Source organism: Jatropha curcas, unplaced genomic scaffold (genome assembly GCF_041381405.1).
Source record: "Jatropha curcas cultivar XTBG-Jc1 unplaced genomic scaffold, XTBG_Jcur_1.0 HiC_scaffold_151_pilon, whole genome shotgun sequence".
Lineage (NCBI taxonomy): Eukaryota > Viridiplantae > Streptophyta > Magnoliopsida > Malpighiales > Euphorbiaceae > Jatropha > Jatropha curcas.
In genome coordinates this window covers 32,433-51,193 of record NW_028322382.1, presented here as the reverse complement: position 1 = coordinate 51,193, position 18,761 = coordinate 32,433, and the positions used below count along the sequence as shown (strand labels likewise).

At 26.8% G+C, this 18,761-nt stretch overlaps 1 protein-coding gene across 1 annotated transcript; it reads right to left on the bottom strand.

Moving 5' to 3' along the window:
* Positions 1-3,787: 3,787 nt before the first annotated feature.
* Positions 3,788-6,851, bottom strand: LOC149492033 (ferredoxin-3, chloroplastic-like). Its single transcript, XM_089716912.1, has 2 exons — positions 6,719-6,851; positions 3,788-4,388 (listed from the first exon to the last, which is right to left on the bottom strand). Exon 2 carries the CDS (start codon positions 4,221-4,223, stop codon positions 3,927-3,929), a length of 297 nt encoding a protein of 98 aa, XP_089573038.1. The 5' UTR covers positions 4,224-4,388; positions 6,719-6,851; the 3' UTR covers positions 3,788-3,926.
* Between the last annotated feature and the right edge of the window lie 11,910 nt (positions 6,852-18,761).

Sequence of the window (18,761 nt, the reverse complement as noted above, 5' to 3'; positions counted from 1 at the left end):
GGGATGAAGGACTGTCGCATTAGGATACAACATCCTCCAGTTAGGCGAGCAGAAACCACGATCCAACTAAGCCATTTTAATACCATTTGCATGAATACCACGGGTCTATGTGAACGGATTCCTCGGAATCCAAAATCAATCATGAGGAAGAAAATCAAATCTTTAAAATCCCTCGAACCAGCGCTATTGAGCTTAGCATAGCCAACTTGTTCCTCCGAACAAAGAATAAAATTAAAATCACTAATCATAGGACTCCTAATCTCTAGGTCAGCCATCAAAAATTTTAAATCATCCCAAAGGAAGCGACGTAGAGAAACCTGGGGACTCGCAAAAACAAAACTAATGGTCCACCATACACTAGACACCATAGTAACGAACAAAAATGATTCGGTATATTTTGGGAGGACTTTTGTTAGGTGCAATTGATAAAATGGGCTGAACAATCAACAAAATGGGATGAGTAACAGATTGGTATGGGTAATCAACAGAATGGGATGAGCAACAGAATAGTCCGAGCAAAATGTGCCGAGCAATAGAATAGTCCAAGCAAAATGTGCCGAACAATAGAATGGGCCAAGCAGTCAATAGAATGTGCTGAGCAATTGTTAGAATGGATCGAGCGTTACTCAAACTAGTTTAAATAGAGGTAACGCTCGATCAAAGAGTTATTAAGATTCACTTAATCACGTAATTAATGCCCAAGATTCTCGCTTAATATTTATTACCAGAATTCTTGCTAGACATTTACAACTTCAGTTACAATAGGAAGAACACTATAAATTTATATCACATCTCATTAGAGGACACATTACATCTCATAACTGTTCTTGAGCATTCATTTTTTACTTCTATCACTACTCACATGTATTTAATTCTATTTTTATATAATGAAGTAGTCTCAAAATAAAGTTCAATCCAATTTCTAGATTTAACTTTTTAGTCCCTAATTTATAAATACAGATTCTTAAAATTCTAATAGATGCCCAAAAAGAAAATCAAGCCACCTCTCAATCTTCAATCCCTTAACCATCAATTCCAAATCAATATCTATATATAACTATAATGAAAAATAATAATAATTATTTTTTATTGCTAGGTAAAATAAAAAAAATAAAAAGATGATCTGAATCGATAATGGTAATTACTTTGGCTACAGTGACAGTATTACTTACCCAGTGCATTACAGAAAAGAATATGTGCACATGCACATAAATTCTTCTTCTTTAGAAGAATACACACAAATTCTTGAACCCAAAAGTGACCCAAAACAGAAATATATAATTCTAATTTTTTTTTTTTTTTAGTTTGCTAAACACTACTTTCTTTCAAGTCAAACAGATTTAGTATATAAAAGAAAAAATATCAAGTAAATTAAAAATACTTAAGCATCAAGAGACCATCTATTTATTATAAGAGAAATATAAATCTCTTACTAAATTAAAATGATAGTAGTTACAAATTATTCAGTAATGAAAAAGAAAATAAAAATTATTATTAAAAATAAAACTCTTTTCAAATCTCACTAACAAAAAACATTTCAATATATATAGATATATAAATATATCAATAAAATATTTTATAATTTTTAAATTAATATATTCAACCATTTGGCATCCCACATTTAATTATATAAAAATTTATTTTTGAAAATATATCTAACCAAATCATATAAATATAAAGAAAAATATTAATAAAAATAATATATTTTTATCTTTCTCCTAAATAAAATATTTACATTATAATCAAAATAGAATCAAATTTTAATAAATAAAATATAAAAATTGTTCAAATTTCTCATTATCATATTTATTAAAAAATAAATTTAGAAAAGATAAAACTTAAAATTTTGAAATGCTTAATTATCTATATGTATTTATTTAAAAAATAATTTTTATAAATATATCTAGTCACTAATAAAATGTAATTTTCTAATTGCCTATGATTGAAGTTAATTTAGATATTCCAAATTTCATTAAAAAAGCAATCAGAAATCTCATTATCTCCTCATATTTCCACATTTATATATAGTATGGACAATAGATAGATAGATTGATTGTTGATTGAAATTACTACCAAATAGGGTAGCACATGACCATTCTGACCCGATCCAATCCGACACAACCGGTCCAATTCAATGGGTTTAAATATATTATGAATTGGATTGGGCAGTTCATTTTTGTAATTCATAGATTGGGTTGGATCACACATTCACTAGGTAAATCCACTCTCGATCCAACCCGTGAAATAATATCATATATTTGTGTATGTGTTTACGTATGAATTATTTAAATTAATTTAATTTAGTATATAACTCTAATATAACTACTAAATTATTTAAATATCTAATATGTCTTGCCTTTAAATTTGTTTTTTTATATATAAAATATTTTGAAATGTTGCAAATGGAACATATTGTAGTTTAAAATTTCTTGTATAGTTATTGTTACTAATTTTTTTTATTTTATTGGTTATATTTCTTATTAGTTTTCCATTGTTATTGCTTGTTATTATTATTAAGAAACTTATTTTAAATGTTGTTATGGGAGTATCTTGCAGTTCGTAAAAATTATTGTATAACTATATTTTTAAATATATCAATTTGTTATTTCTTTTAAATAGTTGTATTTTATTTAAAATTATTTTATTGTTTATCATTTATTTGGCTTTACATTGAATGTATACACAACCCAAGTTATTCATAATTTTCAGTTTCATGTGTTTAATGGGTTGAATTGGGTCAAAAAAACGCATATACAGGTTGAATACTGTAAATCGACAACCACAATCTAACCCGACCCGTATCAATTATTTGATTCACCGTAATCCATTTAAAGCAGTTAAGTGAGTTTGAATATAGTTAAGAGCGAGTTAAATGAGTTTAAATATTAGTTAAAGTGAGTTTTTCCTTCTTTTTTTTTGTTTAAATCAAGTTCAAATTATTTTTTTCTTTTAAAATCAAGTAAATTTAAATATTCACTTCTTCATTTTATTTGTGATTGACAAACTACACGTATTAAGAATTTAGTTAATAAAAATTATTTTGCCTTTTTCACACCTAACTCATTAAGATATTAATAAAAGTCTTTCATTTAACAAACAATTATAAAGATTATTATAAGAAAAGTAATTGTTTAGATATATAAATTTAAAAACCTTACAAACATTTTGAAACATCCAAAGATGAATAATAAGAAACAAAATGGGACGGAAGGGGTATTAGTTAAATGAGTTTGAAACATCACGGATGTTGAAATTATTACTCCCTTTGTCCCATATATATATATATATATATAGGCCTAGTTTGACTTTCCCATATATTAAGAAAAATTAATTAATATAATTGAATTACATCTTTTATTTAGTTTTCCCCAAAATATCTCTTTAAAACTTACATTAAATAAAGGTATTTTAAGAAATTTATCTTTTTAAAAAAAAAAAATAAAATTACATTTTGGGACAAACTGAAAAGAAATTAGACCTCGACATATGCAAAGAGGGAGTATTAAATTGACTTCGTATATTTTCAAAAGTTATTAATAGATTTAAGACTATATTAATACAAAAATTTTAAATGAATCTAAAGCTGATGCAATTTTATGCACATAATCCATCTTATAGTTTTTCTTATTTTTATAAACAAACAGCATATGTCAAACCTTCAAGTTTGACGGCATGATTGAAAAGAGCTTCACTTTAAGGCTAAAAAGATATAGGTAAGAACAATATTTATATATAAAATTGTCACATTGCATAAATTTGGGCAACAGTTATTACCAACAAAACTGGATGGATAAATTCACCGACGTTGTGGTTATAAGATAAACTAAAAAGAACAAAATCTCCAAAAGAACCTTCACCACAATGAGGAATCCCTAATAGGCTTACAGAGAAATTTCATGAACTACTGAATCTGAATGCAATATTGCTCAGCACAGTTCAGCTTCCCTGTGGGTGTGAATCACACAATCTGAAGTTGGGTATGAAACACAAGTCAGCAAATAACCGTCTTTCATTTGATTCTCATCCAGGAACGAACCATCAGACTGATCTACCGAACCTGACACCATCTTCCCAGCACAAGTAGAGCAAGCCCCAGCCCTGCAAGAATAGGGAAGCTCAACTCCAGCTTCCTCAGCAGCATCTAGGATGTATGTATCATCAGAGGCTTCAAACTCATTCTCTTCACCATCTGGTCCAATCAGCTTAATTTTGTACACTGCCATTGATGCTTTGAAGTTTTGGGAGCATTTCAACCCAAAACGTTTTGAGATGCTCCCTTACTGATCCTAGAGAAGATGGACGCTTGATAATGGCACTGGCAAACTGACTTTTAGGTGTGGTTTTGACCATGCATTGAGAGGGAACAGTCACAGTTGCCATTTTTACCCCTGAATCCAGAATAGCAAATGTCAGCTAGCTCCATAGCTGCTCCCAATAAGGGAAATTTCATGTTTTTTTAAATTATTATGTGGAAGGTTAATAAGGGATCAGCGTTTGGCTTTCATTGAAGCATAATTGTATTATACATCCATAAGAATTCTTTTCCAGTAGCACTCTCATCAAGAATATGCAATGCTTATGACTTTATAAATACCAGCTTTAAACATATAACGATACATAAAATCAGTTAAACTCTCAAGTTAACATAATACTGTATAGTAGTGAGGTTTCATAATCATAAATGACTCAACATGATGATAGAATCATCATAGTAATGCAATTCATGTTTGGATCATTATGAGAAGAGAGAACTAACTGCTCTCTACTCTTCACTCAAGGCTCCATGTTATAAAACAATAATGGTATGGAAGCAAGGCTTCTTCAATATCTTATCCCTACCGAGATCAATAAAGAAGAAAAGATTAAAAAATGTGTCATAACGCACTTCTATAACTATTAATGCACCTAAATTATTTAATGCAGCAACAGGCGTTCATATCTGGTTGCAGATAGTCTATACTAAAGGATTTGGCATAAGCAATTCATTATTCCTAGATGAATGAGAAACAAATGAAAAGGTAGTTAATAGCATGCACTAGCCTGATTGCTGAACATTCTCTAGTCTATAGTATTGAACTGCTGTACGAACTATCAGAAGTAGAGAAACGGGATCAAATTGTCCCCACAAAGAAAATAGGTAAGCAGGAAGTATGCTGGTCATAAACTTGAATGAATCAAAATGCCAGTTATTGAATGGTACAACAAAAACTGGCACCTCATTTTCAACTCATAGCATTTACTGCAATTCTCTCTCTGTTTTTGGGACAGATATTCATGTTTTGTACTTCTGATAAGATCACATATTCATGTCCTAAGGAGGTATACTTCAACAAAAAGCTTCTGTCTTTGCCCTATAGACAACAATTAAGAAATCTAGCAATTAAGAGAATAAATGTTAAAAGGACACTCCACATTTCTAATTGATTATATTGCTTATTTCCTAGTTATATTTTGGCACATCATATCATTTCTCAGGGCACACATTTCACATGAGATCAAAACAAGCAAATAACAGTCATTGGCTGTGTACTGTTCTCCATCACATCATACAACCAATTACGTCTTCATCCTGGAAACTAACTTTGGGGGGACCCTAACTAGTCAATATATAATATAAAAAAATTGTGTAAATCAAAACAAACTTCATGAGACATAGATGTTAGGACCAATATGAATTTCCATCAAGATGGTCAACTATTAACCTTTTGAGTAACTCTCCTCTAAATAAATGATCAGCGTCATCTTGCAGAATGCACCACCCTTACTGATAGTAGATAGAAATGTATGAAATAGGTTGATGCAAGGAAATTCTTTTTCTAAACAAAATTGAAAGAACTTGTTCAATTTAACATCTTTGAGATGCTACCAGAATGAGAAAGTGTTTTACAAAAACAAAAAAAAAAACGAGCCAAAAAAATATAATTGAAGAAAGGAAGATATAAAGAGAAGGAAAATTCAGGAGGAGGCATCCGGTCAATGGAAATTGTGAGGAGAATTTTTGTTGTCAAAGACTCGTATATATTCAACATAGCCAAATACTACTCTTAGATTACATTTCGAAGAACCAAGATCGTATAAAGAGCAACGTCATTAAATTGAAGTTAATACAGCTTAATGCGGTAAAATTTAATCGTCTACTCATCTTTCCCTTTTGTCCCCGCATCTTTATATTATTCTTGCTGAAATTACAAGATTTGCGTAGCTTAGCTCAAGAATTTGAAATAGAATTGGAGATTTTTCCCATTTCAATATACGATAGATGGTCCTTTTTTCTGACATAAAGGAAAATATGAAAATTGAACTACAGGTATAGCATTAATGGTAATTATGAAATGATAATCTCAATCAAAAAATGACAATTTGAAATCCTTCACTTTTTTGTTTTCTTTAATAAGATTTAGTAAATAAAAACCAAATTTTCGCTTTCAACCCATTTGTTTCTTGCCAACAAAACAAGATAGCCCCACTTGTTAAGGGCACATCACATAAACATATTTACAAATCCATATCAACAAACAAACAATCTTAGCTTTCAAACATCAAATAAACAAACAAAACTATTTAATATCATTATCATCACAAACTGAGAGCAACCCAATTTAGAATAGATGAAAAGAAGAGATCTTGCATATACCCAACAGATCAAACATAAATTATGGAAATGAAACAATTAACACAGAAAAATCAAGTAAGAAAAGAGACGGAGAAGAGAACTTACCGAGTTAGTAGAAGATCAAAGAGGAAACACGAGAGTTCGATGGTCAGGACTCAGATTAGGCTTATGGGCTTGACAAGCGGAAAACACGAGGTGGTTAGGTATTTATAGCTAAAAGAACGAGAAGTCTAGAGAGAGAGAGAGAGAGGTGGCTTTTGGAATCTTTTGAAAGACAGGCGGCCAAACGCAGAAAGATGCCCTGTGTGCTTAGGGCCAAACGACCATTTTCTTAAACATTTATTTTGTTTCCTTTTTATTATTTATTTGCTATATGAGCTTTTTTGTTTTCCTAATATTCTCTACCAAAAACTCAGCTTGATCTAAAATTTTTTGCATAAGCTTTTTAACACGTAATTTTTATTTATAATTGTGGATTTGTCGACTGTAAGAACCATCTTATCAAAACGATTTTATTAGCCATTAAAAGGGTCGGACACATGCCAGGGCCAAGGGAGCGTGGCCCCCCAAAATTAAAAAAAAAATGAATTTTTAATGTAAAAATTTTTTTAAAAAAATATATTTCAATTTTATCACCAATAATTAAATAAAATTATTTTTTGGTCCCCTAATTATTTGAGCTGACCCGCTACTAGCCATTACATTTAAAATTACATTTATTCAAAATGTAAATATATTTAAATAATAATTAAGTTTATTATCAAAGGATGTCCAAATGAGTAATTTAATACTGTTCCTTAATTGAGGTTGAGAATTCATCTTTAACAATGAAATAAATATCAATTGGAACCTTTATCCCTTAAATAGTTAGTAGGTCAGAGCCTAATAGACTCTGGATACTATCTTGTTAATATAAAAAGAAACATATTAATAATAAATCTAATGCTCAAAATATTATTTTTATAACTTTATAATTAATAAATCCTATAATTATTACATTTAATTTAATTAAAAACATATCATTTATGTTAGATTAAGATATTCATATTAAAAAAAAATCTTTTGATAATTTGATTTCAATAATCAAAACTCTAGCGGACTCAGGGTATAACGATAATTTTCAAGCGTTTTAAGAGATTGTATACTCATGCTTTGAACTCGAGACCTCTAATTAAAATTAAAGGTATCCCTTAGGTTTCAATAATCAAACTCTAATAACAAAATAAATAGTATTTTTAAATTAAGAGTACTTTAGAGTTTGTATTTGTATTTCTTTGATTTGATGCCATTTGTTACATTTAACAAAAGTATAAGCTGGATGATATTTTTTAAGGTAAAAAGAAAAAGAAGGAAAGTGAGGCATAAATTATGTAAGTCATAGATGGAATGGAAGATATTGTGATTTCATGATTTTTGACAATTTGACTTTCGCATTGGAATGGCGGGTATGAATCATATTTGACAATAAAGGAAGTTATTTACCAAATTTGGGCAAAACTTCAATACTCTCTTTTGAAAAAATAATCATATGAGATTCAACTTTTTTATTAATAAATATTTATTTATTGAATATTAGGTAAATGAATTCAAACTTAGATCTATTGTCAGATCGTAATGTACTTATCACTAAACTATACTTTAGTGTGTAATAAATATTTATTATTAAACATGTATTATTTTATCAAAATGATTATGCATATCAATTAAGTAGACTTGCAAACTCAACACAAATGCAAAGTTACAAATTAAATTATATGAAGGTGGGTTATTATCACTCTTAGCCATTTGGATAAGAGAACATTCGTAGTATTAATTAAGTTATTAATATATAAAATTACGGTATAAAAAATAAAAAATAAAATATTTTTTTCATCTATTATTTGGAATAACACTACGAGTTATATAAGTGCCAAGTAATAATTTAATCTCTAAATTTTAATAAAAAATTTTATGTCGCCTTAAATCTTAAAATCGACCTTGTAAGACATTGTACTTCATTTTTTATAATAATTCTATACATTCTGAAACTAAAAATAATAATTTTTAAGATTTTTGACGTTTATACACAAGATATTGATTTAATACGTGGTTGATACAATTTTTGGAATAATAATTTTCATATTTTGAATTATCTAATAAATATTTAATTGATTTAATTTTGCAAGTTGAAGTTTTCAATAAATCAATTAAACTATTTAATAAATTCAGTTTTATAAATTAAAATATTCAATGGATCAAAGTTGAAAATACTGCGAGATTTTTAGAGAAAATTACAATATAAGAGAGTAACCCACATCTAAATTTACTGCACATACCTAACTTGAATATATTTTTTTTAAACTCAAAAATTTTTTAGATATCAGGGCTTCAAATTTAAGTAATGGATTGTGAAAATGGTGCAACCTATATTTTTTAGTGCAACAGCTAATACATATTTTGCTTTAGTTATAAGTTATCTAATAAAATATTAAAATATTGAAGCACTCCATCGTGGACCGTAAAGTCACATAAGCAATAAATTAGATGTATTAGACGCCACACATCAGATTAAATATTAAATTAAATAAATTAATAATAGAGGGTCAAAATGTACAGGCTTCAAACAAGGTGGTCTTGACTCTTAGACTCTTGAGCTTGACAGCTCTTTTTATATATATATATTTTTTAAATAAATTATTTATTTATTCCTTTCATTATATTCCAATACATTAATTAAATTTTTAATAAAAAAATTAATTATCTATATATTATTAATACTTGTGTATATACAAACCCTTGTTATGGAATCAAATTGAATTGTTTAATTGAAATTTTTATAGTGAATCGAATCAAAGTTTTATGAGTATAAAATCTAAGCGAATTTGAATTTTTTTTTATTAATCGTTATCGAAAAATAGAAAATAATAGAACAAATAAAATAATACAAATTAATCCAGCGAATTAAAATTAATTGAAACATAAAAAGACAAAAATGACGTAATTTCACAATTTTGATTAGAAGAACCTTATTGACAACAATACCACTCAGATCCATAACGGGAAAGGGAAAGCCATCGAAAATAATATACTGTGTATGATCCTTCGCCACCATTTCCGCGTGCTATTTTATCAGCCAGGTGTGATGCACATGAATCTTCATCTTATAATATCAATTTATGCTATGAGCAATGGGGCCACCACTTATTTGATGAATATTTTACAAATGGATGGCACTCTCTTGGACTATTTTGTGTAATTTCATGTGTGTATGTTATTAACTACGGGTACCTTCAGTCCACTCGGTTAGGTAAATCCTCTTTGTGTATGTATTGACTTGTGAAGCGGTAAAATGCTGTTACCGAGTATTTATTTAGATGAAAGTAAGGGGACCCGGAAATTTTGAGCTATTTTACTATTTGTATCCATCTCAAATATGTTTAAATATCTGTTTAAGTATTTATATCTTAATTCGTTTAAAATTTTACTAAACGTATCCATCCAAAACCCATTTAAAGTATTCCTTAAACAGGTAAGATATTTGCTCAATCCAAATATATTTAAATACATTTTTACTAATAAATGAATAGGGTATTCACGGTACCTATTCGTCTAATATAGCGGGTAATAGGTCGCAGGTAACTAGACACCTATACTAATACTCATATCAATTACAGATAGTAATTTCATTACTCATACATTTTGCAAATCCATCTATAACTACTTATACTTTTGTTAAATGGATCGAAGTGGACAAATACTCTAAAATATTCATCTCACTTTCATCCTCAATTTCAATCATAACAATCGAACTCTCGATCTTAAGAGAAAAGAGTATCAAACCACTCATCTCAATACTTGTTGGTATATATATTCATACGTTGTTTATAATACATTTATCACATATTTGCTAACTTGGACATAGTTATCTACCATATGTCCAAACACCTAAAATTAACACTTCAAAAAACTTTTAGGTTTTTGTCAAAATGAAATTTGTTTAATTAAGAAATATAATTTCAATGGTTAATGGTCTGTTATCGAAATTATTATTACATTCTTATTGTTTAGCAAAAGCATGATAGTCATTCTTAAGGTTTATTTCCATTAAACTATTTAGTTCTTTTGTTTAAAATTTGTTTTTTCATTAAATAAAGGATAAAATAGTATCATCTATCTATACTTTCTATCTATCTATATGTATACTATATAAACTGGAAATTAGAGGGAATAATGAGATTTTCTATATTGTTTTTGTAAAATTTAAGATACGCTAAAATAACTTTAGTTCCAATTAAAAAAATTTGACATAAAAATATATATAATATTTCAATAATTTGATTGGATTTTTTAAAACTTTTTAATAGATAAATACATATAGATAATTAAGCATTTGAAAATTTAAAATTTTACTATTATTATCTTATTATGTCTAACTATGTTTTATTTCATTATATTATTAATAAACTATTAATAATAATTTAATAATTTAATAATTTATTATTATTATTATTATTTATTATTTTTATTTACTATTATTGTAAATCTCAAAATTATTATTTTAAATGAATATGTGTAAATATGAGGCATTTGAAAATTTTTTATTTTTTCAAATTTATTTTAAAATAGGTAATTAAGATTTTAATTTAAAAAGGTATGGTTAAATTTCTTTAATTACAAATTGCACTCTAATTTGGTTGGCCAAAAAATAAGATAAAAAATTATTATTTTTAAACATCTCAAATTTGATTAATTATATTGATATATTATTTAATTAAAATCCTATTCTTTCTATTGAGGAATATAATTTTATTAATAAATTTTTAAAATGATTTCATGATTTTGGTTGGATAAAAAATAAAAATAAAAATAATTATTATTTATAAATAATTAATTTGATTTATTATATTAGTTTCTTATTCTATTGTCAAATTATATTTATTTACTAAAAGAAATTATAGTGAAAGTTATTAACAAAATGTAAGCTAATTATAAAACATAAAATAAAAGCTAAACGATGATTTTAATAAATCAATTTGGTACTTAAAAAAAAAAAGCAAATAGTGTATAATAAAAATTATATGAACCAATATGTTGAAGAGAATATAAATGAAATATTTTTTATTTAAATTGCTATTTTAGAGGAAAAAATAAATATATTAATTTTTTTAATGAGCTATTACAGTTCAAGACATATAACTAAAAAAATATTTTACTACCTACAAGTTGTGGCTCAGTTGGCAATACAGATTGAGCATGTGGAAAGAGCTCTCGGGTACAATTCCCACTAAACGCACCTGCAAGAAGGAGCGAGGAGCCTTAACTGTGACTAGTCTCCGAGCCGGACTAGGCGGTCCCTGATAATGGGGTCTGGATATTGGTGGTTTTATACCATAGTCAACGTGCATTGCAAATCATAAAAAAAAAAAAAACTAATACTATATATAAAAGTGGGAATAAGGGAAATAATGAAATTACCTGTAATAACCTTAATAAAAATTTAGAAATCCTAAAACATCCTTAGTTATTGGATAATTGATAATAATAACTTGAGTTTTCAATAATTGTTAAATTATAATTTTTAATACTTTTTTATTAATTGATTAAAAAAATATATTATTATATTATTTTAATAATATTTTTTTTAAAAAATTAATATTATTGTTTTAATATATTATTCTAATCCAACTTTCAATCTTTGATTATTTACAATATGTTATGAAATAAGTCGAAGTCCTATATGTACTAAAAGTTTGTATTTTTAATTATTGCGAACTCTATCTTCCTGATTTGTATAGGACTCTATTAGGGTTCTACTTATATAACTATATATATGTGACTTCTTATGAATAATAAGGATACCCTCGTATGCCTCCTTATTCTCTCTATTCTCTTTATTCTCCTTTTATTTTTCTCCCTAGTTTTACATTATTTTATAACATGTTATCCGCACAATTTATTTTATCACTTTCATGAAAATGATAACTTATAGTTTATAACAATCAAAGTTATCGTTTGCGACAACCAAAATTAATATTGGTGTATTTTAATTTGTTCAAGTTTAAAGGTATGTTTATTATGAATCATTACGATAGCAAGATTTGTTGAGATTAAATATAATAATATAATGTTACGATCTATTAGATAATCGACATACTTAATTAGTATACAAATATCATTAATCGTTGTTTAATTATTTATTTTATTTGAATTTGGGCTGTGAATATATATTATGGAAAATCTACAGAGAATCGTAGATTTAGTTTTGTATTATAAAAGATGAAAAATTACAGATATGATTGAAAAGTAGTAACCGCTATTATTTTTAACTAGACTATAAGTTCTTATTGTGTGTACTAGTATATACTAAACTGCCTTTGTAACTAACTATATATAGTTGGATTTAAATTAACTTTGAGTCTTTTTATTATTTGGCCCGATTGGTGATGTGGGCTTGATGATTAGCTTGAACCCATTTGACTGCTACCCAATTTGTTTGTGCACTAACGTTCAGTAACCCTATTCTTTCTTTCGTTTTCTTCTATCTTTCTTGGAAACTCTAAAGCGCCGCTCATAATAATCTGGTTCAAAATCATTGCTGTATGATTTATACTAGTTTCACAAAACTGTAAGAATGTAAATGTTTTTTATTATTTTGTGGCTAGATTTGTTTACTGTGTTCATAAATAAATCTTATCACTTGATGAGCTATAGAATTGATTTGTTTACTGTGTTCAGTGATTTATCATGACTTTATTTTGAGTTTATTGATATGGGTAAGAATAATTTCATAAATGCTAGATCTTGAAATATATTTGGACACTGTGAATTTGGGAGATCAAGATTCTAATCAAAATAGTATAAAGGCAGTAATATTCTTCTATTGAATATGTGATAATTAAATATTGATTTATTCTTTGGAGTGGTTTGAAAGGAAGATACAATGAACAAAAGAGTTCATCATGAGTTGATACAGTTATCACTACAATATCGTAACTAAATTATTTTGATTTTGCAGCATTAAGATTATTGTTTATTATTATAATTATTATTATATATTGACATATATTATTCATGTGTTACCAATTTTAAAAATTGATTGGTTTATCACTTAAATATAATTAAGATGTTGTTAATATTATGTTTGGAGCTTATATTAACTATTGATCTAGAATTATCAATGATATTTATATTCGAATATGCTCCTGAAGTAACAATATCGAGAGAAAATATTTTAAAATATGTTTTGAATTTATTGCATATCCTTTTTATCATTGAGCGAAATAAAGAGATCTTAACAAGGATCATATGAGGCCGCCCAACTTGATTTTACTCCATTCCTAAAGTGAATGGAATAACATATATATGAATGTAGCGATATCTACCCAACTAGATCTGATGCATTCCCTGAAGTGAATGCAATAATATATTATACTGGGCGTGGATAATTATAAAGATATATTTGTCATTGAGAATACAATAAGATCACAGTTGAAATAATGATCTTAGCAATTATTGTGGCCACATAATTAAGAATAAATTTTACCACTAGAAATAGTACAAATAATGTGGCATATATGAATATTGGTTATGTACTTATTATACATCAAAATATTGAAAGACAAATTTGGGTTTGGTAATAAAAGAGTATTTAAAAGCTTTGGGAGAGCAAGTATTACTACCTAGAGGAATGAATTTTATGCATAATGCATCATTCCAAAGATATTCATCAAAATGGATATCATATAAAGATAATAATTGAAATAAATATGATTGTTAACCGGAAGTTTACAAATCTAAGTACTTTATTATTTGGCATGATCGTTTGAACCATCCCGATCAATAATGATGCGAAAAGAAAATCTAATCCTTATATGGATATTTATTGAAGAATCAAAAGTTTCTTCAACTATAATGAATTTTCTATGTTTAGTTTGTTCTCAGAGCAAATTAATTATTAAGTAATCAACAAGTAGAGTTCAAAAGAACTGCTTGCATTTTCTGGAATATATAAAGTGAAATTATTGATCCATCCATCCATCATGTGAATTATTTAGATATTTTGTGGATGCATCCAAAAGATAGTTATATGATTATTATTAACTTGCAACCTGAAATTTGCAAAGATTATTGTCAAAATGCAACCTAAAGTTTGCATGATTATTTGCACAAATAACACAATTTTCAGATTATGCTATTAAGCTAATTTATCTTGAGAATGATGGTGAATTTGCACATCAGGCCTTTAATGATTGTGGTATGTGTTGAATGATATAATTATAGGGCAACCAATTGTTATTTTTATTTATGCTCAAAATGATTTAGTAGAATCATTTGTTAAATGATTATAATTAATTGCAAGGCAATTATTATGGGAACAAAGCTCTCTATTTTTGTAGAGCAGTATGCTATTATATGTAGTAGCACTTACTCATATCAGGCCAATAAGTTATTATAAGTTCTCTCATTTATAATTGATTTTGGATCAGGAATCAAATATTACCCATTTAGAAATTTTTGAATGTGCGGCGTATTGTTCCAATTGCTCCACCATAACGCACTAAGATGTATCTTCAAAAGAGATTGGAAAATATGTCGGGTATGAATTTACATCTATCTAGAACTTTCAAAAATAAGAAAGTTATTTATGGCCAAATTTACTAATTGTTATGGATCCCGAGATTAGGGAGAGAAAATAAGCAGCTAGAAGAATAAATTAGTTAGAAAATAATTATCATTATTATATCTTGATTCTCATACAAGGCAGTGCGAATGTAAAAGTTTAAAAGCTAATTCATTTACAAAATATTACAAATTAGTTCACAGATATATTTATTGATCAAAAGGAGATAATTGAATCTCATATATTAGCTGCAAATTGCTCCTATTAGAATTGAAGTCCTTAAAGGATAAACTACCTACGTTAATAAGTCTAAGGCACACCTGAAACGTGGTAGACCAATCAGTTCCAAGGATAAAATCTTAAGAAAGGAGCAAATATTCAAGATGGTCGTTCTAGAATAGTAAATTCTAGAAGAGATCCTATACATAACTAATAAGTTTCCAAAGAAACTTAGGTACCTGAAATGAATGAAAATTGTGAGATCTCTATAAATTAAGTCATGTCAGTACAAGATGGAACCAATATAAAAGAAATATCGACAATATTTTTATGATATAGCGTTAAATTTTTTGAAAGATTATGAGGATATTGAGAATTGTCTGTTGAAAATATAGATGTAGAATTGATTGGCCAAAATAGAACGACACATGTGGCATTTAATTTGCTTCAAAAGTAAATTTTGAAATTTTAATATGGGTATCAAGAGATGTCAAGCCAGTAGAATACAAATATATATTTGTGCGAAATTGAAATGGGATCATAAGATATAAAGCAAACTTGTTGCACAAGTCTTTCACAAAGAACTGACATTGATTATGAGGATAAATACACTTAAATGGTGGATGCAATTATAATTTGATATTTGACTAGTCTAACAATTTATGAAAATTCGAAATGCGTTTAATGAGTTAATAACTACCTGTTTATATGCTAACTTAATGTAGATATCTATATCAAAATCCTTAAAGGATTCTAGTTGCTTGAAGCATAAAGTTAAATTCTTGAGAAATTTATTCAACTAATTGTATAGAGCTTTATATGGATTAGTGGATAATAATATCCATGAAATATTAAAAAAAATGCTTGAAGCAAGCCAATTAAGCCCCGAGAAATATATTGAAGATTTCTATATGAAATAAAAAAATCTCAATAAATACAGTATAATTGCCTCAATGATATTTATGACTGAGAAAATATTATATTATTTTATGATTATATTATATTTATAATATTCTTTTGTTGAAAGTTACATGCTTTCATACTTTTAATATTTACTTTATATGCTATCATAAGTAAGGTGATCTCTTGATTAGAGAATATTTGTTCAAATAATATTATAATAATAACGTTATATGTTCATAAAGAGATTTGGATATGAATTTGTCATTATTTGGTTTATGAACATTATTGGAACTCCTGAAGAGCTTCCAAAGATTATAGATTTCTCAAAAGAAGAATTTGAGATGAAAGACATTGGGAATATAAAGTTTTATCTTGACCTGAAAAATCAAGCATTTCATAAATGGAATTTTGTCTATGAATCTACATATATGGCTAAGTTATTAAAATGATGTTAAGTGGATGCTAATGGCTATAAGGTTATTTGATGAGAAGATGACCATTTTACATTTTGAAAAAATTATGAAGAACTTATTGGTCTTGAAGTATCATATCTTAGTGCAATAAAAGCTCTAATATATCATGCTAGTCATATGGCTGAACATAAGCATTTTACAAATTTTATTTGCAAGATATAGTTCTTTTTGAATATGAAGAAATTGAATAGAATTAAATATGTATTTTGATATCTCCATGGCATGATATATATGAGTTATATTGTAACTAACATATCAAAATCATATTTGATTGGCTTTTAAAAATGCAGGTTATTTATCTAATTCATATTATGTTAGATAAAAAACAAGTCATTTATTTACATGTAGAGGTAATTATTTTATGGCATTCAAGAAACGAAGTATTGCTACCACTTTTTTTAGTCATGAAGAAATTTTAGCAACTCATGAAGAAAGATTATAATTTGTTTGATGAAGATAAATATTTCAATATGTTCAAAGTACGTGGAGTCTACTTGTCGAGAAAGAAATTTCTACAATATTATATGGAGATATATTAAAAAACTCTTTTTGGATGAATGATATATTAATGAAAATAAGATCATATTTTACAAAAATTCTTCTTCGCTCGTGATTTACAAAAGAATAATGATGTGGAAGTTCAACCACCCAAGCGATAATATTATTAATTTGCTCGTTAAAACACTTTCTATTGCAAATTTTTTACTATAAGTTTTCTACTACAAGTATTTGAATGACTGATATACAAAATTGAAATGCATAAAATTGAAGATCTTAAGATTTATCTTCATGAGGGGAGTAAATATGCACGGTACTTTTTTAACCAAAGTTTTTTTCCACTGAATTTTTCCTGGTAAAGATTTTTAATGAGGCAATATTTCACTTCGTATTTAAAAAAAGAATAATGTACTATTTTTCCTTCACTAAGATTTTTTTTCCCACAGAGTTTTTTCTTAGTAAGGTTTTAATGATACATATTCTTTAAAGAATGGACATCCAAAATGGAGTTTTATTAAATAAGTGAATGTCCTATATGGGCTACAGGTTTGTATTTTTAATTATTGCGAACTCTATCTTCCTAATTTGTGTAGGATTCTATTAGGGTACCACTTATGTAACTATATATATGTGACTTTTTATCAATAATAAAGATACTTTCGTATTCCTCCATATTCTTTTTATTCTCCCTTTATTTATCTCTCTAGTTCTATATTATTTTATAACACGATATTAATTATTTCAAAAAATAGAAAATTATTTTAATTTTAAAATAAACTTCAAAATGCAAGAAAAAAAAAATCTATAAATAATACTGTTTGACACGTTTTACATAAATTTTGAATTTTTTTCTTATTTATATCTATTTATCTATCTAAGTTTTTCATAAATTCAAATCAATATTATTTAGTTTTTTTAAAGAAATCGATGCTAATTAAATTTTAACCTTATCAGTTTCAAAAAAAAGTGAAGTCTAATCTTATAATTAATAATAATTTTTTCATTTTATCATCTATAATTATTTTATTAAATATACTAGATTTTTAATGTTTTCCTATCATATTAAAATTAGTTTTTTAAAAAATATTATTCACTTATAATATGAATATTATTAATCATGTCTTAACATTCTATAAGTATCTAAAGAATATAAGATAAAAATTATAATTATACTTAATACAATATAAGAATAAATTAATTAGTAACACCAAATACTAACAACGTTCAACGCATGTAGAAAAAACATTAGTATTATATATAAATGTGAGAATTAGAGGGAATAATAAGATTTTCTATGATAGCCTTAGATTAATTTGGAATTTCTAATATATCCATTTCGTTAGATTTTTATGCATTTTAATTGGAGAAAACATTTATCCCTTTAAAGACCCTTTAAGTTGTATTTTTTATTGTCTTTTAATTGGTGAAAATATATTTCATTTATCCTTTTCAATAT